The 23,895-nt window shown below is 32.2% G+C and overlaps 1 protein-coding gene across 1 annotated transcript in view; it reads left to right on the forward strand.

Annotated features, from left to right (window-relative positions):
• Positions 1–22,339, forward strand: part of TGFBR1 (transforming growth factor beta receptor 1) — a 50,741-nt gene extending 28,402 nt beyond the window's left edge. The window contains exons 4-9 of the mRNA XM_051966724.1: positions 4,871–5,101; positions 8,009–8,176; positions 9,533–9,689; positions 14,551–14,675; positions 16,943–17,073; positions 18,036–22,339. Coding sequence (XP_051822684.1) covers positions 4,871–5,101; positions 8,009–8,176; positions 9,533–9,689; positions 14,551–14,675; positions 16,943–17,073; positions 18,036–18,161 — 938 coding nt within the window. The 3' untranslated portion in view covers positions 18,162–22,339. The remainder of the gene's footprint in view (positions 1–4,870; positions 5,102–8,008; positions 8,177–9,532; positions 9,690–14,550; positions 14,676–16,942; positions 17,074–18,035) is intronic.
• The last annotated feature ends 1,556 nt before the right edge of the window (positions 22,340–23,895 follow it).

Here is a 23,895-nt window from a genome sequence, read left to right on the forward strand (position 1 = left end):
CATTGTAATGCTTAGCACAATGCCTACCACGTAATAGGCTCCTAATAAATGTTTATTAATTGATTAGGTTGAAGAAGGGCCTGGTTAAAAACTCTTTGAGAGGCTCTACTTTTACAAGTAAATATAGTATTTAGGGGCAGGTAGGTGGCACAGTGGATAGAGCACCAGCCCTAAAGTCAGGACAACCTGAGTTCAAATCTGGCCTCAACACACTCAACACTTCCCAGTTGTGTGACTCTGGGCAAGTCACTTAATTCCAATTGCCTCAGCAAAAAAAGTGTAAATATAGTAGTCAGTAGTAGCAGAGAGGATAGTAGGCTGTCTCGTTAGCTTCTTTTATGTGTTATTATCAGACAAGTACACATTTGAATTCTGATGAAATTTTAAAATGAAATATTTTAATTTTTGAAGAATTGGAAGTATAATATCATTATATTGTGTGTAGGTATAATCTTATAATCTCATTCAGTTCATTTATTGTTTCTGTTGTGTTCCCTCTGTAAAGCTACTCAAAAGTTATTTGCATAATGGAATTTACATGAGCTTTTTCAGAATATGAAAAAAAAACTGACTAGAAGAATAGAAATAGTATAGATTAAGTTCATTATTCTTAACTTTTGTGTGGTTAAACTACCACTAGTGATGGAACAGATGTGACATACCTAAAAATGAATTTTATTGCCACCTTTAATTTCTCTGTGGTGGACAAACAAGCAAGTGTGGTATATTCTGTAAGCATGTGCTCTAATTCAATTCATATGATTTTTTTGTTGTTTAGCTCTGACTACTGTAGCACAAATGTATATACTATGTGTTTTACTTCAAGAAAATTTGGCTAGATATCCAAACAAACATGAGATAAATTACGATATACTTTGATTTTTATAAAAGGATTGACTGTAGTTAATGATGAGGTTTTAATATAATGTTGTATATTTGTTTTTGTCATTGTACCGTGAGTGCAAGTTCTTATAGGATAGTAAGTTTAAACTTGTTCCATTAATACAAGCAAGCAATTTGGTATTTTTTAATGTAAGGGACTATAGTTAGATGCACACTAATTTCTCTTCAGGATATACACTAGATTTTTTTTTTTAAGCTTTTAAAATTTAAACTAAAACTTATTTAAATTTTAGGATACTCTGAAATGAAGATCTTCTCAATGTGACTCAACTTTTATATAAATCTCTTAATGGTCTGTTTTTCAATCTCTCCTTTCATATGAATTAATTTTTTATCCTGTCACAAAACCACAGACTTATGCCATAGTCTCAACTGGCCCTTCATTGTAGCAAGGAAATCCTTTTATATTTCACTTATTAATTTATCATTCCATTCATGAGAATGGTTTTTCTAGACCTTTTCATCTTTTCATAGATTTCTCATGATTCCCTTTCCCTTCAATTCTCAGTTAAGAACCTTTTTTACTGGGGGAAAAACTGAAACCATTTGCTAAGATCTTTGTGTCTCCTCCTCTTCTCTTCAACCCATTTACCTTGAAGTGGTAGCCCTTCTCCTTGCCAAGATAAACTCCAATATGCACATATGATCCCATTTCATCCTGACTTCTTAAGCAACTTATCCCCTGTCATCCCCATTCTTTTAAGTAATCTTGAATCTTTCTTAAATCTTTTTCATCTTCCCTCGATTTTTTGGAGGGGCCTATGCTGGCTTGCATTTCCTTCCAGACTATTCTTGACTTCTAGACTTCAAAACTGCCTCCCAAATCTTTACTTTTCAACTTTCTTTTTGTAATGATGTCTTTTCCCATTAAAATGTAAGTTCTTTAAAGGCAAGAATTGTTTTTCTTTTGGCTTCTACTTTGTATCTAGTATTTACAGTGCCTGGAACATAGTAAATGCCTAATAAAAGCTTGATTGCTGGTTTCTTTTTTCTCTCTTTACAAGTTCATATTTTCCCACCTTTAGAAAAAAAATTCACACGATCTTTCATTTTTCACTAGCTCACATCTCTTCTCCTCTTTTGTGGAGAAAAATATTTATAATCAATCAATGCCTATTTTCCTCATGCTTGAATTTTTTTTCCAATATGTCTTCTTATAATGAAACCAAAATTGTCCTTTCTAAGTTATCAGTGATCTATCTCTTACCAAAACGAATGACCTTTCTCAGTCTACATCTTTCTTGACTTCTCTGTAGCTTTTGGTACTGCCACTCACCCTCTTTCCTCCTGATGCTATTTTTTCTCTCTTTACACTCTTGGTCTGAATAAAGATCCAGCAAAGACTATCACCATTAATCATGTGTCTCTCTCAAGGTTTTGTCAAAGAGCTCTTGTTGTGTTATTGTTCAATCGTTTCACTCATGTCCTATTCTTTGTGTCATCTATGTGCTCAATATCCCCTCCTTCCCCCCCCCCCCCCGTGTGTGTGTATATGTACACACATAATTACATATTTAATGGTTTAATCAACGCTAAAAATTCTATATCTTTTAGTAGATGATTTTCAGGATGTTTTTTCCTAGCCTAAACCTCTCTTTAGTTTCACATGTTCAGCTTCTTATTTGTTTCTATCTAAGCCTCTTAAACTCAACATGGACAAAACTGATCTAAATATTTTTCCCTCAAACCCTTCCCTCTACCTGACTTTCTTATTACTCTGAAGAATTTCACTAGCTTCCTGATGACCATAACTTGCAACCTAGCTATCATCCTCAACTCCTCACTCTGCCTCCACAGATACAATTTGTTGGCAATAACCTATTTGTACCTCTTATTCTTCTGACACTGCCACCACATGTTACAAGCCTCATGTCTGGATTATAGCATCCTGGTTGCTTCATAATTCTCCCATTCTAGATCATCCTCCCCAGCTACAAAGTAATTTTTATAAAGTGCAGGCCTGACTATCCTTCCCTCCCAATAAGTAAACTTCACTGGTTCCCATTTACCTCCAGGATCCAATAAGTCATTGAATCAATCGTAAAATCATTGTTGTTTATCTTGTGTTTTTGAAGGGAACCAGTGACATCATGAATGATATCTTGATTTTTGTGTGAATTGAATTGAAGTGAGACAGAGTTGCACTTCAGTCATCAGAGTCCAGTCAGGATGACTGCAAATCAAACACAAAAATTACTTGGGCATCTTTGATGTCGGACCAAGCTCTAAGTGCTCCCCAGTCTGTGCTTTGGCCACTTTTATAATTATATAAGATTGTCAGGATCAAATAAAGCAATGATGAAAAAGTGCTTTTATAATGGGTCATTAGTCATAATCATACAAGTTGGTAGATGTCATAGAAGTCTGTTCTTTGCACAACTTTTTTCATAGTCTGATTTTTGTGTATTGTTCAACTTTAAATGATATTTAGGAAAAATGTCAGAACAGGATTGTATATAAATATCAGGAAGGAACTTTTAAAATAATTTAGTAAAAATCTTTTTTTTCTTTTTTCTTTTTAATAGAGGAGAAATTGAACCCAACATGGGGGAAATGATATGTCCAAATTCATTTAACAGACCTCTAGTTTGAAATTATATAATAATCTTTAAATTCTTCCAAAGGGAAGATTTCACATGCTTGGGGGTGCACATTCCCCTACTTCACCAATTGAGTTTGACACTTGTCAGTTACATTCAGCTTGGTTTAGCCTGTTGGCTAAGATGGTACCTGATTGCAGCAGTTGCATATGCCTTTTGAAGCCATAGGGAGGATTGGGTGGCAGGTGGCAGCTGGGGTGAGCAGCTCTGAAAAGGGCTCAGTAAGCTCTCATCCTGGAGATGTTAATTCAACCTTCTCCCTCCCCCCCCTCCTCTGAATACTCCTTATGCCCCGTGGTAGCTAGGTGGTTCAGTAAGCCTGGAATCAAGAAGACCTGAATTCAAATTTGAATTTAGACACTCAAAGCTGTGTGACATTGGGCAAGTCACTTTACTTCTATTTGCCTTAATTCACTGAAGAAAGACACTCCAGTATCTTTGTCAACAAAACTCCTACAAGGTCATGAAGAGTCAGACGTGACGAAACAACAACCACCAAGAGTAAAATCATTATTTGGCTTTTAAGCCCTTTGTAATGAACCCTTTCTTTCTTACCTTTCCATTCTTAATTACATCTTATGACATTCTACTTTAATCTATAATAATATATATTTGCTTTTTTTCACTGTCTAGAATGCTCTACTTTCTGGCTTGTTTAGTTTCCTTCAGCTCTCTGCTAAAATTCTATCTTTTGCAAGAAATCTTTTCTGGAACCCCCTGAATGGTAGTGCTTTCCCTCTGAAATTACTTGTATATATCTTTATTTGCACATAATTGTTTATATGTCTCTCCCAAATCCCAGCTCCTGTTAGATTAAAAGCTCTTTGAGGGCAGGAATTATTTTTCTTTGTATCCTCAATGCTTCCAACAGTGTCTTTAGTGCTCTTAGTAAATGTTTAATACTTCTGACTTATTCTGAGTTCAAATTTCCCAGCTAGACATTTAAAGTCATTTGATGTGACTTTCTCTTCTAATTTTGGTTTACTTCACTATTACTTTCTTTGATTATTTTTGTGACTTTGCCTATATTTCTTTCTGCCTGTTATTCCTTTTCTGTTTCTTTATACCTTTCTCAATATAAGTTCCTTCAAAGTTGTACTCAGATGCTAGTTTTTCTCAAGCCCTCTTTATTTTAAACCATTATAGTGCTTAGAGGGTCCTTATTTTACTTATTAGTTGTCTTATTGGTCTAATACTTCATGGTCCATTGGGCCACTTTGTAAGAATAGTGACCATATTCTTATATGGGTTTGTACCTTCATAATCTTTTTTGCAGTGTTTCAGAGAGAGAGAGAGAGAGAGAGAGTATAATATGAGAAATGATGTAGTTTGGTTTATCTAATAACAATAATGATTTTTTTTTTAAGGATTACCATTACTTGTTCAAAGAACTATTGCAAGAACTATTGTATTGCAAGAAAGCATAGGAAAAGGTCGATTTGGAGAAGTTTGGAGAGGAAAATGGAGAGGAGAAGAAGTGGCAGTAAAAATATTTTCTTCAAGAGAAGAACGTTCATGGTTCCGTGAAGCAGAAATTTATCAAACTGTAATGTTACGTCATGAAAACATTCTGGGGTTTATAGCAGCTGACAATAAAGGTTGGTAAACTTAAAAAATTTTTATATGTCACTTATAACAAAATTAACTTTATGAAACCTTTAAAAAATTCAATAATTAGTGAAATTTGGTCAGAAATGGAAAACTACCATATAAATACCATAAAAAGCATAATATAAATGTGAGCATTTATGATTGAAAACAAGATGAAATGTAAAATTTCATTTATATCTTGACTAAATTTCATCTTATTAGATTCACCTCATCTTTTCAGTTTACCAGAGTCTCTTTAGATTGTACAAGATAATTAGCTGACTTTATTTTCAAACAACCACCCCAAATCATTTTCCTTTCTTAATTCCCCCTTTTGGAATATCACCAATCTTCTTGTCTCCTAATTGCCATATTTAAAAGATTGTCAGGACCAAATAAGGCAATGGTGAAAAAGTGCTTTTATAATGGTACAGTAGTCAGAATCATAAAAATTGGTAGATGTCATAGAAGTCTATCCTATGCACAGCTTACTTTTTCATAGTCTGATTTTTGTGTATTTTTCAACTTTAAATGATATTTAGGAAAAATGTCAGAACAGAATTGTATATAAATATCAGGAAGGGACTTTTAAAATAATTTAGTAAAAATCTTTTTTCTTTTTAATAGAGGGGGAAATTGAACCCAAGGGGGGAAAAATGATATGTCCAAATTCATTTAACAGACCTCTAGTTTGAAATTTTCCTGACTCCAGGTCCAGCACTCTGTCTCTTGCAACACCCAACTGCCTTTAAAGAAAAAAAGGAAAAAAATAACACTTTGTTTACAGAGAACTTTATAGATAATCTCATTTTATCCTTATACGAACCCTGGGAGATAGGTATTATTATTTCTATTTTACAGATAAGGAAAACTAACTTATTCAGGGTCACATAGCTGCTAAGTGTCTGAGGCCAAATTTGAACTTTGAGCTTTCTGATTCTAGATCCAATATCTGGGGCCTCTTACTACCTGTTTGTATTTTGAAACATGACAGATTAAGTTTATTCCTGTGACATTTAGATATAAATTATCTCATTATTCAGATCAGGGTGCTTATTATGTTTCAAGGTAATCAAACCTATTCCAGATTTTCTACGAAGCATCCTCAATTTGATTTTTTATTTGTTTTGGGTAAGGGAAGAAAATAGTGTTTAAAAGACCTAAACTGGATTTCAATTCTTTATCTCCCTTTCCATTGCCTATTGTTAGAGTTAAAATTTTCATCTTTTTACCACTCTTAGATTCTTTGGTGCCACTTTTGCCTTTTTGAGATAGTCCTTTGTCTTTAAACCAAATAGGATTTTTAGACATTTTCTGATTATTTTAAAATTATAGGATAACTGTAATTTTGGAACACTCACTTTTATGAACTGTTCATATAATTAATCAAGCATCTAGGAGTCAATGTATGGATTCATTGACCCATTCTTCCAAAGCAGCCCATATTCTATTTCAGAACTTCTAGAGAGTGATTGATTTAGAGCAGGGGTCCTCAAACTATGGCCTGCGGGCCAGATGCAGCAGCTGAGGACGTTTAAACCCTTCACCCAGGGCTATGAAGTTTCTTTATTTAAAGGCCCACGAAACAAAAGTTTTTGTTTTTACTGTAGTCCGGCCCTCCAACAGTCTGAGGGACAGTGACCTGGCCCCCAATTTAAAAAGTTTGAGGACCCCGATCTAGAGAGATGCTATTTATTCCCTTTTTTGTAGATACTCAAGTATAAAGAATTAGTTAGAACTCAGAAATTCAGTAAATAAATAAATATATTGAATCCTTATAGGGCAAGAATCACACTTCCCTAACTTCATTGGGGAATAACATCATTGTTTCTTTCTGGTGAAGTGTGATTTTGAAACTCAGGGTACTTTATAGAAACTGAAAAATAAGTGGAAGATATGGATTGCTAGATATAGAGTCAAGCAGACTCATATGCCTCAGTTCAAATCTGGCTTCAGATATTTTACTAGCTGTGTGACTCTAGACAAGTCACTTAATGTTTGCCTTCATTTTCTCATCTGTAAAATAGCTAGAGAAAGAAATGGTAAACCACTACAGTTGCTGCTATGGGTATCTGGTCAGGTTGGGTTATTCTAAGGGATCAGCGTAAATGAATGTTGGGATAAGAATGAAAAATTAAATATGGCTTGATTTGGTCATTTATCCATTCAGTATTGTGCCACAGTCCCCAGGGACTTTTGTTTGGGTGCAAGACCATTTCTGTAGTTGATGAAACAAGTCTAGAGATATTAAATGGCATGTCCAAGGTCATGTATATAGTAATACTATAATAGCAACTCAAATTATGTCTTTCAAGGATCTGTTTGTTCACTGATATAGATTACAAATGCCCTTCAAGTTAGTATATTTTCTTTTAAAAATTTATCTTTATATAGTCAACCTGCTGAAGAACTTTTTCAAATATAGGTTAGTTGAAAATAGGCTGGGTCACATACATATATAAAAATTTTTAAACTAATACATTGTTATTACTCAATGGAGTGGAAAGATGACCAACTTAGGAGTCAGGAATATAAGCCTCATCCCTCACAAGTCCCTTAGTGTCTTGCTGTCTCTCAGTCTTAGTTTCCTTTCTTGTTAAAATCAGAATTTTAATCATTGACCTAATTACACTGAAGAGTTATTTTAAGGGTCAAATAGATTATGTAATACACACACACACACACACACACACACACACACACACACACACACACACATACACACACACATTTATCTATTATTTATATTTATATAAAAGCTCTTTGAAAAATATAATGTAAATGTCAAATAAAACTTGTAAACCATATAGGTTGGTGTGTTTTAGTATTAAAAGCTAGATGTGACAATTTATGTAACATGATTTAAAATGTTTTACATAAATCTTAGAAAATTTTGCTATTCCTTTGTTTTGCAGACAATGGTACATGGACTCAGCTTTGGTTGGTTTCAGATTATCATGAGCATGGGTCCCTTTTTGATTATTTAAATAGGTACACAGTCACTGTGGAAGGAATGATAAAATTAGCTTTATCCACTGCTAGTGGACTTGCTCATCTTCACATGGAGATTGTTGGCACTCAAGGTAGGGTTTCAGGTGTTCTTTCATTATTCATCTAAGTGCAGAATGTTCGGAATGATGTAATGTGTTTATGTATATGACTACTAAGAGATGATCTCAGGTTGATTTGTAACATGATTTGGGAATGATTTCTGTTGCTAATTTTCCATAATCAATTTCATCCCACTGGTATATTACTGTTAATTTAAAAATATTCTATGGTATCCAGGCTTGGCTCTGATGTTAAAAGGACTTCAAGGATTCTTAACAATTAGACTAAAATTATGTATTTCTGAGAATGAAGATTTTATATGAAATAGGATTATATGTGTAACCTCTTAGCAGTGCAGCAAAATAGAGTAAAATTAATTTAACTCTTTGGTAAAGTAGAACTCCAGAGTGGAAGGTATAATGTCCCAAGCATTAGGTATTTTGTGTAATTTTTGTTAAGAGCCCCTTCTAGGTCTCTGATCAAAAGCACTCTTCTACTCTGAAACTATGAGGAGGGTCCTTGCTGCACTGTAGGTGTTTAAGCTCTTAGGTGCTAAAACAGCAAAGAGCTTCCTACAGCAACCTCCTATGGGGCTGAGGCCTCTGGAAGCTACGACTGTTACTGCCCACCCCATCTTTTCGTTTCCCAAGGCCTTCTCACCTTAGTAAACCTTTCCTGCTGACTTTCCAAGTCATCTTTGGTATCTCAGAGCCAAAAGTTTTGGAAATCGCCAGTATTGCCCACTGATTCAGAGGCCCCAAGGGTTATTCCTGCTTTGCTAACACCTAGGACACTGGATTCCCACTCTGGTGCCACAGACCTTTTCTGTTGACCTTCTAAGTTATCTTTGACTAGAAAATTGTTCCACTCTATCTTTTTGTGTGTTCTGACACTCTAAAATTTATTTAGAGTTATTATTTAAAGGAATTTGGAGGGATTTGGGGGTAGAGCTTGGGCAGTTCCCTATCTTTTACTCTCTGCTTTGTTATTCTTTATGTAATTTTTTTAAATTAGATTTTTTTTTTTTTACTCTCTAGGATAATACTACACTGTTCTGTTCATCAACTTTGGCAGCATAGAGAAGTTGCTTGATAATTGATTGTGGCGGGAGGGGGAGAACAAATTGGGATCAGAATTTCTGTGACTCACTCCAGAGTTAATGTTTTTCAGTTCTTGATTTAGTAGAATAATAGAATTCAAGCTAGAAAAGATTACTAGAACACATATTAGACATAGTCTCTGAAATATTTTCTACCTACCTTTTTATAGTAAGCATTTCTTTTATTATTTTTTGTATTTTATTTTTGTCCTTAAAAAAAGATTGATAATTTGTGACTATTGACATATGTTATCTTTTCTACATTTGTATTTAACTTTTGTTCTTTTAGGCAAACCAGCAATTGCCCATAGAGATCTGAAATCAAAGAATATTTTAGTCAAGAAGAATGGAACGTGCTGTATTGCAGACTTAGGACTTGCAGTAAGACATGATTCAGCCACAGATACAATTGATATAGCTCCGAACCACAGAGTGGGAACAAAAAGGTAAAAAATTTTAAATAGTATTTAATTTGTATTCCTTCCCTTCCTAGTTTGTATTTAATTTTTCTTGGTCTCAAACCTATATTTTATTGATTTTCTATACTCAGTTGTTAGAGGGACTTAAGGTTCTTTGCATTCAAAGTGGGAAACTCTGAGAAGCACACTTAAAGAAAAGGTGCAAATTAGAGAAAGTGGGTATTATCTTTATCACACACTTATAGGTAAGAAACTTTTTTCACCTTGCAACTTTAAACTGGAATAGCCATTTTTGGATGGAAGAGTGACCTGCTTCTGTCCAATAACATCTAGGCTTTGTTGGGACCTACTTCTAAGAAAGGGAAAGTGCTTTGGTCAGTTTTGATTCCTGGGGAAATTCTAGAATGGATCATAGTAGTTAATAAAAATCTTAGAAAAAAATGTAATGATTACAAAGAACCAGCATGGCTTTAAAAATAGGTTCTGTGAGATTGGTATTTGGTATCAGTATCACAGGCTACATAATAACTTTTAGAATTTAAAAACAAATTACTGTTTAGTTAGAAATACATCAAACTCCCTAGACTTTTATATTTATGTAAATATATTTTTTGTGTAAAATGTACAAATGAGTTATAAATATGTATAGATGCATAATTAGATTTTTTTTCTTACAGTTGTTACCTAAAGATACCCTTCTTAGATGAAATTAAGTATCCTTAGCTAATGTTTAAGGATATTCATAGTGGCTTTATTATTGTATCTGAAATTATGGGATCTTAGGGCTAAGGATAGAGGGAAGCTTAAAGGTGTTATAATTTAGTTTGTAGAATGCAAACATAAAGCTTTGGTAGCAAATAATAGGATTAGAACTATTAATTAAAAATCTAGGTCCTTTGACTTCACATCTTGTCTTTTCATTTTATAACTCTTCCCAAAAAGCTTTTTTAGATGTGTTATCCCAGAGTCATCTGATGAGTTCTTTCACTTCTGTGTAAAACTGGTATTTCTGTATATAGCTATTAGGTCATTATGGAAAAATACCCAGGAGATTTTTTTTTTCCTTAAGTCACTTTAAAACTATCAAAAAGGTTTGTTCTGTTTAAAAATATTTGTTTCTGTAGGAATATATAAAGTCTTAAATGGCCAGATCTAAAAATTCTTGTAGTAGTAGTTTTATCTCATTTTATGTGTATGAAAGAAATAATGGGTAGTTTCTGAAAAAAAGATGCAATGTGTATATTTTGAGTGACACTTGGCACTCTTTGGAGAGTGGGGGAAAAAAATCATAGAGGGTATTAAGATAAGATGTACTAATGTGATTATAATTTCTGATGCACAGAGTGAAAGTATCCAGATACATGTTATATATTTTACAGCATGGTATATTTATTCAACAGGATATTTGAATTCTACTGTATGCAAAATACTGTGAAAGACAGTGAGGCATACAAAAAAATAGGCTCTGCTTTTTACAATCTTACCATCTATTAGCTTAAGAAAAGACACAAATATATAAACAAGAATAACACATATGTGCAGGCATATATTCAAATGCATAAATGTGTGTGCATGTCTCCTATAGTCCATGCTTTGCAAAAAGGTCCTATGAAGTACCTTGAAATATCAAGATATTTCAATTTCTATTTTTGAAAAAATATGATCTCTGAGACATTATAAAAAATTCTATAGGAAAGTTTTTCTAGAGAATAGCTTGTTTAGCTCATATCTTTCCCAGACTATTTATAGTACTTCCCACAAATCTCTTTGAAAGTCTAAGAATGCCAACAAAATAATCATTAATTAAACATTTTGTAAATAGTATTATTTTTAGGTAGGTCATGTTTTTGATATAGTAGAGTTATGTATATTTTTTCAGGAGACCCCAGTTTACTGCAAAATAGAAACTACTTTTTTAACCATTTTATAGGATTTTTTTTTTTAAGAGAAGCAACCTTGTATTCTGGTAAAACCAATGTTTGTCAGGTCAGGAACCCTGTGTCCTGATCCTGACTAAGTAAGCTAGAAGACCTTGAACAGATCCCTACAGCTCACTTTTATTCCTGTGGAAAAGTAGGTTAAGTTTGAGTTGTGGAGGGTCTTGAATGTTATTTTGACAAATCTGGCCTTTTATCCAGTAAACCAGAAGGAAACTTGAAGATTATTGAGTGAAGGAATAATGATTACAGCTTTGCAATAAAAGATTAATATGGTAATAGTCTTCTTAAGGTAAATTTGGAAAGAGGTGGATGGGTGAAATTCTCCAGGATGCCTAGACATATACCCATAATCCCTGCTAGTGGGAAGACTGATGCTGGCAGATCTCTTGGAGTATTGCGCTTTAGTGGACTAAAGCTCACTAAGTCACTCACTGTTTACTCTAAATTTAGCATTGTTATGGTGAGATCCCAGCAAGATAGATTGAAGAATCAAAGCTCTTGTGCCAGTTGGAGTAGACATGGGCTTATGGCCCTTGTACTTTCAGCCTGAGAGCAATAGGGAGGTTCATTTCTGTCTATCTCTGTCTTTTAGTCTGACGAGATAGTCTAAACAAGAGAGAAATGACTATAAGTAGAAGGTTAAAAGTATTTTGTGTCTCTAGACTTAGACAAGAGATAACAAGAACTTTAGAACAAAATGGAAATATTGGGAATGGAAACAAAGGGAAAGATATTTTGAAGGTAGAAAATATGGGACCTATCACCTTATTAAATAAAGAAGTAAAGAATAGAAAAGAACTAAGTTGACTTCATATGATAAACCTGAGTTTTCTGGGAGGATATGATAGGTTCCCTACTTCTGTCCTTTGGGGGCCCAACAAAGTAAGTCTAATCCTTCTTCCACATCATAGGGCTCCGGCTATTATGTATTGTTCCTCCCCTCTAGTCTTTTTCAGCTATACACTCGACATCTCTGAGATTATATTGATATAACATGGTCTCAAGGCCTTTTCTGTTCCAGTTACCTTCTTCTCAAAGTTCTACAACTTATCATTGCTCTTCTTCAGAGTAGGCACCCAGAACTGTATTCAGCACCCAAATTGTGTGGTGAGACCAGGGGAGATAATAGCCAGATCATGACCTCCCTTATCTTGATTGCACTAGTCTTTCTGGGATGCTGTATTATACTTATTTTCTACTAAAGTTCCCAGATTTTTTTTTTGAACTGCTGAGCATACCTACTTAATCATATCTAGTTTATACATGTAAAGCTTATTTTTTATGTAATTTTAGAATTTAGAACTTTGAAAATTTAGAATAAAAATATTTTATAATTTCTAAGATATTAGATAACATCTTTTTTTTCGGTCGTGTATTCTAGCTTGCCAATATCTTTTTCTGATCCTATTTCTGGCATTTGTTGTAATTGTTCTACCTCCTAGATTTGTGTTATATCTAGGTTTGATGAGAATAGTTTAGTTTGTATAGGAATGATAATTGAAGCCACGACAGTGGATAGGATCATCAGAAGAGATTTTTGATACCAAGAGTTAGGAAGTAAGAAAATCTACTTCTTCATTGCATGAGAAGGTTTTTTTTTTTTTTCCCTTGGAATTGGTAAGGGGGTAGGTTTATGAGGAAGTAAAGGTGAATTTTTTAAAAAATCAGTAACATTATTTAAAACAATAAAGGGAACCAGTGAACTGAACAGATGAAAAAATTAGGAAAATTCAGTGAGAACCAGGAAAGTTCATTGTTAGCGAAACTGTGAGAAAAGAGTTCTAAGAAGGAAATTCATCTTCAGTGACAAATATAGAAGAAAAATCACTAAGAAACTGAGACTAGGGCTTGGACCTTGAATTTCCTACTGTCATTCTTTGTCCCTTCTACTTTGCACACATATCTTTCTGTGTTGCAACTAGCTAGCTCAGCAGTGTCCCTTATCAAGAGATCAGTGCTGTGTAATATATGAATCATTCTGTAACTGATAGAATGTTCAAGTTAGGATGGTATAGTGAAAAAAAAATTTTTTGGTCTGAACCCATAATTTCATTAGTATTAGAAACTCTCAGCAAAGAAACTTTCTCTGCCAACACAGATGGTTCTGTTTTGTGACTTTATAACTTTATAGAGTTGCCTGACCTTAAATGATCACTTGGCCAGTGTGTATCAGAAGTAGAATAATATTACAAGTAAATGAAAACTAAAATTTAACAATATTCATGATACAGTTAAGATTACAAGAACTAACAGTTGAGTTAAGGATATTATCAGTTCAACCATATGTCAAATTTGAATATGGGAAAGAATTAAGAGATTAATGTTTTTGTCCATTCATTTTCAAAAGTCTGTCTCTTTGTTGAGCAAATAATTGCGCAGTCTGGTTACTACTGTCATTATGCTGCTAGTCTCTGAATAAGTGTCTTTATAATAAGAACAGGAATAGACAATAAAACATTTTATTTAATAATCAGGTATCTTCGCACTTCATTTATTGTATATTGACACAGGTAACCCTTAATTTGAATTATCTACTCTTAAAGTATATGATAGCTTTTCATATGTAAGTATAGATATGGAAGAATTCTTGAGTATTTTATGTTGGTTGTTTTTGGAGTTAAAATTATAAAATGGTCTTTAAAGGAAAAAAAAAATTCATTCAGATACTGTTGAATACTCCTCTGCTTATCCCTATAGACTTCTCTAACTTTCTTTAAGCCACAACTACAATCTTACCTTCTATAGTAAGTGTTCCCTAACCTCTCTTAATTCCAGTGCCTTTACTGTTAATTTCCTGTATGTATATTTGTAGCTTGTTTTGTATACATTTGTCTCTGCCTTTTGAGGGCAAGGGACTGCCTTGTATCTCATTTTCTGTCCCTAGCTCTTAGCATGATGCCTAGCACATAAAGAACTTTTAAGGTTTATTGATTGATTTTTCTTAATAGATACATGGCCCCTGAAGTTCTTGATGATTCCATAAATATGAAGCATTTTGAATCATTCAAGCGTGCTGACATCTATGCAATGGGATTAGTTTTCTGGGAAATAGCTCGGAGATGTTCAATTGGTGGTAAGTTACAATTTTAGACATATGAATATTATCTCACTATCTCAAAAGGTTGTGAGGAATGTGCTTTCTAAAAGCTGCACAGGACTATATAAATATAAAGCTTTTAAAAAATATATAAGGCTTTAAAAAAATGTCCCAAAGGATATTACAAATAAATTGCTAAAATAAAGCCTTTTAGTAAATCTACTATATAAGGGTTATCTCTTAATTCCACTTACAAAGGAAAAGAAAAGGGAGGCATTTTCGATTATGGAAAAGAAAATAATCTGTTTCTAGGTATCTTTGTTTTTCTGCCTCTGTGTCTTTATTTACCTTTTTCTATTCTGATGTTTGGAAATAGGGATAAATTAAATTCATGTTATGCTAGAAATTATCAAAAGAATAGTTATCTGTCCAAGAGAAGTTGTTACTTAGGAATCTATTTTTATATATTATATGGTTCATACCTTGAACTGGGAAGAATTTCATCAGGTATTAGTGTCAACAAATAAGCTCATTCCAAAGAAATTTTCTCACTTAAACATCAGTTCCTATAATACCTTTTCCCATTATTCTTATTTCCTTTATGATATATGCTTAATTTAGAATGTGTTGTTATACACAATATCTTTTTGTTCTCATTTATGAGTTAACAATCAATATAAACTGATAAATGTATACACATTTAAAATATAGTAACACAAGAAATTATTTTTTAAAAATGTAATAATAATGCATTTGGTAGTAGAATGGGTCCAAAGAGAGGATAGATTAATTTACCTCTGTTGTAGAAATGCATGTCAAACTGGAAATGATAATTTCCTCCCAAATAGGTAGTATTATATACATTAAAGCTATGTACTTATATACCCCTTACATCCCCATTGTTAAAGAAGAGCAACTCTTAGAAGTAAATAATTTTTCTTTCAGGCTTCTGAATTTTAGGACCGCCTATATGACGATATAATTTGTCTTCATTAAATATATTGTGACTTGGGTATTTTGGGGGCAGCTTTCTGGTTTCCAGTCTACCATCTGAATCCATGTGTAAAGAGGGCAGATGTATGCATTTTTAAAATATCTTCTGTTTGATTGTTTTAATGTATTGGATAAAGAGACTACTGGTTGAGAGGAAGAACTATACCCTTTTAAAATAGCCTGAAAGTCAGGCTATGGCATCTAAAAAAATAAACAGGAATAAAGGAAATCCATATGGAATATTTCTTCTTGATGGGAAAGAGCAGATTATTGATACAAATGTGTAACAGAGAATAAAGAACTTTAAAGTCAAGTTATATCTTCTGGATAGAGAAGACCAACACTAATAATGAAGATATTTATTTTTATTTTTGTATGTGATATAAATGGGTAAGAGTTGTGTGTCCATATATCTATGCAACATATATTTATATAGTATTTTTAATATAACAATGTATAAAATAGGCTTTTAAAGAAGCATATCTGGATCTAATGTCTATCTTATCATGGATGCATATAAAGTAATATATACAAATAGCTTTATTACTTTGATAGCATATAAGTGATATAAACATCAATGTGCCAATTTATTGTGGAGTTATTTAAACCAATATTCTCTTTGTTTCTTTTACTTATGAGGGCAATAAGTGCTATCAAATTAATAAAGAAGCTTATCTATTTTAGTTTATTTTATAAGGGTGTCTACTATAGGCAAAATATGTTAGTATATAAATGTTACAAATATGTGTGTATTTATATATATGTATTATACACATGTCACAGGCCATCGTATTTTCATATGAGTTGCCTTTTGTATGAACTAATTTAAATGCATGGAGATAAATGACAATTGACATTTTGGATGTCAGTTTGTGCAAAACAGTATTCAGAACAAGCCATAACTGCTTGAAGATATACCTACGTAAACCTTCCTACAACCAGTATCTTAATCCTAATCCTCCTTCTCACACATCCTAGTTATATGAACATTTTACCTCTTTGTAGCTCTAAAATCTTTGCTTTGGTTGACTTAGTGAAGGAAATTTCGTATACAAAAAAACCCAAAAATGAATAAATATTACATTCTTTTTGTTCAGTCACTTGACCTAAGCCACTCTAGACAGATACCTTCAGTGCAGATACTCATCTTAGAGCTACTGATGTGATCTTTATTTTAAGAGGTAAAGCATGTTTCCCTGCTCCAAAGAAATTGTTTTAGTAAATAAAGAACAATCATTCTTGAATTAAATGCAACTTATAGTACTTTATAAAGTGCACATCTCAAATTATATATATTTTAAACAAACTAGGAATTCACGAAGACTACCAACTGCCTTATTATGATCTCGTACCTTCTGACCCATCAGTAGATGAAATGCGGAAAGTTGTTTGTGAACAGAAGTTACGACCAAATATTCCAAATCGGTGGCAGAGCTGTGAAGTAAGTGCTACTTATACTTACTGTATAATTTTTAGCTTCCAGTATTTAGGGAAAGTTTCGTTTATTGAATTGAAGACAAGTGTTATCATAAAATAATTTTCATATGAATTAATTTAAATTCATGAAGATGTGTCAATTGATATTTTGGTTGGACATCAATTTGTGCAGAATTGTATTTAGAACAAGCCATACTGCTTGAAGACACATATATTTAAGCCTTCCTATAGCCAGTTTCTTAATCATTAATTTCCTTTTGCCCTTTCTTCCATTTTATCAGGACTGTATTGTGGGAGGGAGTAGTAGAATATAAGCATCATAACTCTTTAATTCCAACACAGATTGCTATTAAAGATATGTTGAACATTTTGAGTTAGAATGCTTGGATAAAGATAGTCTACCAAAACTTGATTTTTTTGTATCAAAACCAAAACCTTAATTTTTATTTCTTTTCACAGATAGACCTATGTATTTCTCATTTAGTGAGATCTATTGAGTAGTTCTGTTGGTAATCTTAAACTTTTATCACAGTCAAATACATTTATTGCAAGTTAATTGGCATTTTGTTATTGAGCAATGACTGAACCTTATAATATTTTCTTGAAAGGATTATTTAGATCAAAATCTTCAAAAAACATAATTAAGTTTTATAATATTGTATTAAAAACTCAGCTTAACTTTAGTATTAAATTTTATTAATTCTGTTTTTAAAAGTTTAAAAACTGAAACATTTAAATTTTGTGCAGTATAAAGTGTTGATTTTGGACTAATTATTTTTCCTCTCTGTGCCTCCATTTAATCTTTCAAAAAATGATTGCAAAATCCATTCTTGCCTTCTTTATAAAATTATATATTTATGCGTTTTATTTCATAAATATATACCTGTAAATGCTGTAAACAAAAGTCTTAAGGTTATTTTCTGGATTACCTATAAAAATATTGATTTTTGTTTCCTATTTCTGCAGGCTTTGAGAGTTATGGCCAAAATTATGCGAGAATGTTGGTATGCCAATGGAGCAGCTAGGCTTACAGCTTTACGTATTAAGAAAACATTATCACAACTCAGTCAACAGGAGGGAATAAAAATGTAATTCAACATTTCAGCCGAATAACACTATAGATCCATATCTACTCCTGGGTTTTCGTTTGGAAGGTCAGTTGTTCTACCTCATTGAGAGGGAACAAAAGGATATTGCCTCCTTTTGAAACAAGAAAGTGACAGTGGATTACTAATTCCCAGGATTACTGTGGACCCAAGAAGAAGCTGTGTGGGTTCTTTCTGTGCACTATGAACACCTCTTTCCCAGGACAGTAACATAAGAAGAAAAAAAAACAGTTGTGTAGTCTCTTTATTTTTATTAACATGAAAGTTGTTTTTTAAAAGTTGGTTGCCAGTCTTAACTTTAGTTATCTCTGCTAAAGATTTATCTTTTTAAAAGGGGGAGCTGAATTGTACAGGACGTTATTAGTAATGTAAATGATTTAATTCTAGTTAGTACAATCTCAAAGTATTCTGAACCACTAAAATTATCTTTGATTCAGACTTTGAATGTACTACAATTTGATTTTCAGGATTTTTTAGAAGTAAACTATCCTTATGAAATTCACCTTGAATTTTAAAATGACCTCATCCAATTGAGAACTTAATTTATGCAGTTATATTTTGTATACTATTATTTCACTTATTCAGAATCACAAGCCTTCGAAATGAAATTGTACTATACCAACAAGTGCCACTTCTTTGTCTTTCTAATTCAAATTGGTAAAATTGTATAAAGTCTACTTGTATAATCTCATCTACAGAGGCTAAATTCAAAAGGTTAATTTAGCTGATTGAAAATACATAGTATTTTGGGCATATAATGATACCATTCTTTTAAAAAAAAAAAAAAAATTTCCAAAATATGCTTCTAAACCACTATGGAAATTAGATAGTATTAAAGTTAGCTGATTTACTTATAGTCATATTTTAACAGTATACTATTGAGTTTTAATTGTAGTATCAATAGAATTTTTAAAATTAAGTGGCACTCTTTAGATGCTTTTAGTACTTTAGTAATTTAAAATGAGCATAAAGTCTAAATTTAAAAAAAAGGGGAAGTTTGCTATATTTAGCTGCTTGTAAAAAGTTGTTTGTTTATGACTCATCAATTTTTTTCTTTTATCTGATCAAAAACTGTTTTTTTTTTTGGTTTTTTTTTTTTTTAAACAATGTAATTACCACCCTAAGTTCAGTAGATTTTTTTCCTTAGGAAAGTGAAAGCAAGGTATAGATTGAAAGATAATGGTTGTACAAGATATAAGTGCATCAGTTAAGTTGAAGCTGGAGTGCTTTTTGAGGTATCATTAGAACCTGGAAGAAGATAAAGCTTTGAATTTAACTTTTTCTCTTGGTAATGTGAACAGAATGTCACAACATGTTCAATATGTGTATTTGAATTTAATTTACTACTTGGTGTTTGAGACAAGAAAATCTGTTAAGTATCTGGTTTTTAAATCAAGTACAAAAAGTAAATTTGTCATAGGCTTCAAATTAGCAAATTAAGTTAAAAGCTGTCCTTTTCTTCCAGTGCTTATAAAATCTTTTCAGTGTTTCCCCAGTTTTCAAAGTTTTTATTTAATCACTGTGATCCATCTATTTTTAAAACATATCCCTCAAGATAGCTGATTAGTTAAGTCTTTGAATTCATAGGGTTATCCATTTTAAAATAAATAATTGGAGTAACTTCATAATATTTTTATTTTAAAAATGATAGCCATGCAATGGAATAAGAGTTGCATTATAATATCTTGTCTCATAAAATCTGAAGGAACAAATTTGAGAGACAATTAGTCCAAAACCAAAGTAATTTTAGAATTAAGTGATATATTATTTATGAATTTAGCATTTATTTCACTTATTTAAAGACTTCATGAGTGAAACTATGATTAGTAGCCACTAATATATACAGGTAGTAGTCTAATTTGCCTAAAATTGAGGGTTTTTCTTCCCCCTATTGTTATCCTCTCAAAAAAGTTTGGGAGGTTCATTTTTGTAATTGTTATATTAAGCAGAAAATAGGTGCCTCTAGCTTTTTGAACAATTTTTAAAAATTGAGATTTATCAGTTTGCTTTTATTAAATTCAGGGGACCAATACATTTTATCATTTAAAAGATTTTATGTCATTTTAAGAATATACCAAAATTTCTCGTCTAATTAAAAAATTGTAATGTATGATTTTATAATTTGTGAAAAGTAAAACTTCAGCAAACATATTTAATATCATTAGAAGAAAGGTTGAGTTAACATTAGACTGTTCCTGGCTACACTTTCCTTAAATCAGGGATTTCAATTAGTAAATTTCTTTATTAGGTTCTAATATAGTTTTATTTATGAATGACTAACTGTTTGGATCAGTGATGGTTTAAGTAACCCCAAATTAATACTGGAAAAAATGGCTTAAAAGTAAAAATGAACATTTGTGTGGCAATAACTCTTAAGTGAAAATAGCTTGATGGTGTTAGTTTGGTAATATGGAAACAGTTGCCTTTCTTGCATGCCGTTTACATTTCATATATTTAATCCTAAAAATATTCATTGTGAGTAAAGATGTCATCTGTCCAGAAACCCCATCCTCACCCTAAAAAGAGAGCTACAAAACAAAGCATATGTTGTGTCCACAAGCAGCACCAGTTCTACAATGTTTCTCTTTGCTAACTAATTTAGAGTTTACAACTTTTTCCTAGTGAATTTCTTTGGATTTCCCCAGGGTTTTATGGTTGCCCTACTGTTTAATACTATTCCTTAATTTTCTGTGAATAAGGCATGACAATGGCAACCAATTTTCAGGTTAAACTAGACATTATTAAAATCTGCCAGTAGATCGTAGCTTTCTAGGTGAAACTGCCACAGACTTGTATACAATTTGGGGAAATGACAGAGGTATCAGTTGTAGCATTTTTGATTGAGCTAAAAATCATAAAGCACAGGAGAGCCCCTCTACAATAGTAGATGTGTGGGAGATATACATTTGCTTTAGCCAGATTAAAAATACAATCAAAAGGTGCCTACATTATGCAAGAATGGATATTGCTGTAATAAGTACTAAATTTGCCTTTCCTTAATTAAATTTAGAAGGCTTGATTAGTCTGTCATTTTGCATCATGTAAACCAATGTTTCCTAGTTTTTACTCAAGAAAAGTATGATATGCAGACTAAAAGTATTGTTAAAAAAGAAAAATGAAATTTGTATTAATTTTTGTAATGTTTCAACAATATTTTATCCTTGTATTGAACCAATGATTGAAAGTGAAATGTTAAAGATATTTCTTTTGGCAAATGAGAGAGGAGATTCTTGTTCGAATTTGGCAGATTTTAGGTCTTAGAAAATGACAATTCTCAGATAATTTCAGTTCTTTAAGAGTAGTACTAGATTGGATGGCTACTGATGCTTCAGTGAACTGTTTGAAATGCTGGAATAAGTTCAGAAAAAAAATGCTGGAATCTGAATGCTGGATTTCTTGGACGTTTTAGAGATGGCAGTACAACATTGGCACTTTTCACTCCATTGCTAAATTTTTATGTGTTATGCTTTTGAAAATGTGGCTAATAACATTTGACTCTTTGTAAAGCATAAGTTTTCATTAATTTTTCTAAACAAAATTTGTAAAATAAGTCATGAACCATTTTTCATATCCTTTTTCACATTGTGCCATTGAAAATGATTATAGAGGTATTTGGTGTTAATTTACATGTAAAGAAGATGCTTCAATATATCATTTGCTTTAAACCTAAATTACCTCTTGAAAGACCAAGGTACATTTACCTCATTGTGTATATAATGTTTTAATATTTGTCAGAACATTCTCTTGATTTGCAGTTGTTTCTATAAACTATGGGTATTATATCGCTAAATTTACAACTCCAATGGTACTGTTGTTTATAATTGTGCCCCATATGACACTATCTATCCTTTCTATTTTCTGTATTTTATTGTATTATTACACATTGTTGTGATTTTCAATATAGCATATGCCCTTCTAGAGATGTACAAATTATGCCCTGTATAAAATTTACATTTTAGGTGAATAAATTTGCAAAGCTTATAAGAAGAAAAAAAAATCACAAATCAAGTTCCCCAGAAAATTTTGGAAATTATATATTGTATTTGTAGTACATAACCAAAATGGATTGTAAGTAGGTAGTAGAAGAGTAATGCTTATGTTAGCATTTTAACACTACAATAGAAAGATTAAAGCAATGCAAATAAACTACTTTTTTTCCAAGCACTATTATTACAAGTTTAAGTGTGTTGAGTGTGTTATATACTGTAATTCCTTTTGTTGCTGAGGCAATTGGGGTTAAATGACTTGCCCAGGGTCACACAGCTAAGAAATGTTAAGTGTCTTGAGACCAGGTTTGAACTCGGATCCTCCTGACTTCAGGGCTGGTACTCTACCCACTGTGCCACCCAGCTGCCCCTATATACTGTAATTTGAAGCAGAAATGAGCCATTAACTTTAAGAAACTTTATATTTATAAAATGGGTGGAGGACAGGCATTTTTGGGCAAGATGGGTCGAGTAGTTGTCATCTTTAATTTCAGCTGTCCTTTATCACCTCAGAGAGCAAGAAAAGAAAGCAACATGCACATAGGAGAGGAAACAATGCAAAAGGTAGGACGGAATACCCAAGGGAAGTTTCATAAAAACAGCAGAGACTAGAGAAAGGAATTAGCAATAGTATTACTGATATGGAAAAATAATAAATATTAGGAAACAAAAGACAAGTAGAAATCTCCATAAGAAAGGAATAATATTGCAATGTGAACTAGATGCTCATTCCCCCAAAATTGAGACTGGAACAATCTCGAGAAACTCTAGAATAATTTTTAAATCTAGAGTTTGGGAGGACAATACAAGAAAGGAAATTTATTCTATTATTAATAAAAATATAAGATAATTGATTTAGAACAAAAAGTTAACTCTTAAAGCAACGTGCAGTAAAAATTGTATAGATGGAATAAGTAGTGCACATTGAAAAATTGATAAGGTAAGATATTTTAAGTCTTAACAAACCAAATGCAATTGTAAAACTTGAAGACCTAGCTTGGCAAAATAATCTGACATTTAATGATCTCCCAGAAAACCATAGTTTTCCAAGGACTCCAATGACTATTTCAGAAAATCATGCAAAAATACTACAGTGAAGAGACTGTATTCACATAGTACTGTCAAAAAGCAACCTTAAGTTTAACTCAGATTAAGATACACATTTTTAGTATGTAATCTGAAGAAGGAATTTTACATATTGAACACTGATTCAAATTATGAAGACATTATTCGTTGACAACAAGAAATAAAAGGCTCCAATATAATCAAAGGGAAATTGGTTGATTCTAAAAATACATTCCATAAAGCATACTCTCTAAAAAAAGATTAAACTCCAAACATTCTTCCTAAGAAAATGGGATATGCCGTATTTGACATGCTCAGATTATACCTTGTAATTCAGTAAAATTGTAGCTATTAAAGTCAACACAAACAAAAGGTGTAGACCTAAGTGAGTTACTAAATGTTGAATATTCAAAGATCATTGATCATTATGTTAAAGAAAATGATACAATTTATGAAGGAACTGCAGTCGAGTTGGGGATGCCAGTAACTTGGCACTTTTAGTAACAAAATGGGTCATGATTTGAGCATACAAATAAAAATAAGAACTACTACAATCCATTTGGTATCAGATTTTTAGGGTTTTTATTCATTTTGTCTACAATCCAAAAATCCTAAACAAGTACAAAGTTATTTTGGAACTCAGGAGAACCAAATCTGAAATAAATTTTA

This window comes from Antechinus flavipes, chromosome 1 (genome assembly GCF_016432865.1).
Source record: "Antechinus flavipes isolate AdamAnt ecotype Samford, QLD, Australia chromosome 1, AdamAnt_v2, whole genome shotgun sequence".
NCBI lineage: Eukaryota > Metazoa > Chordata > Mammalia > Dasyuromorphia > Dasyuridae > Antechinus > Antechinus flavipes.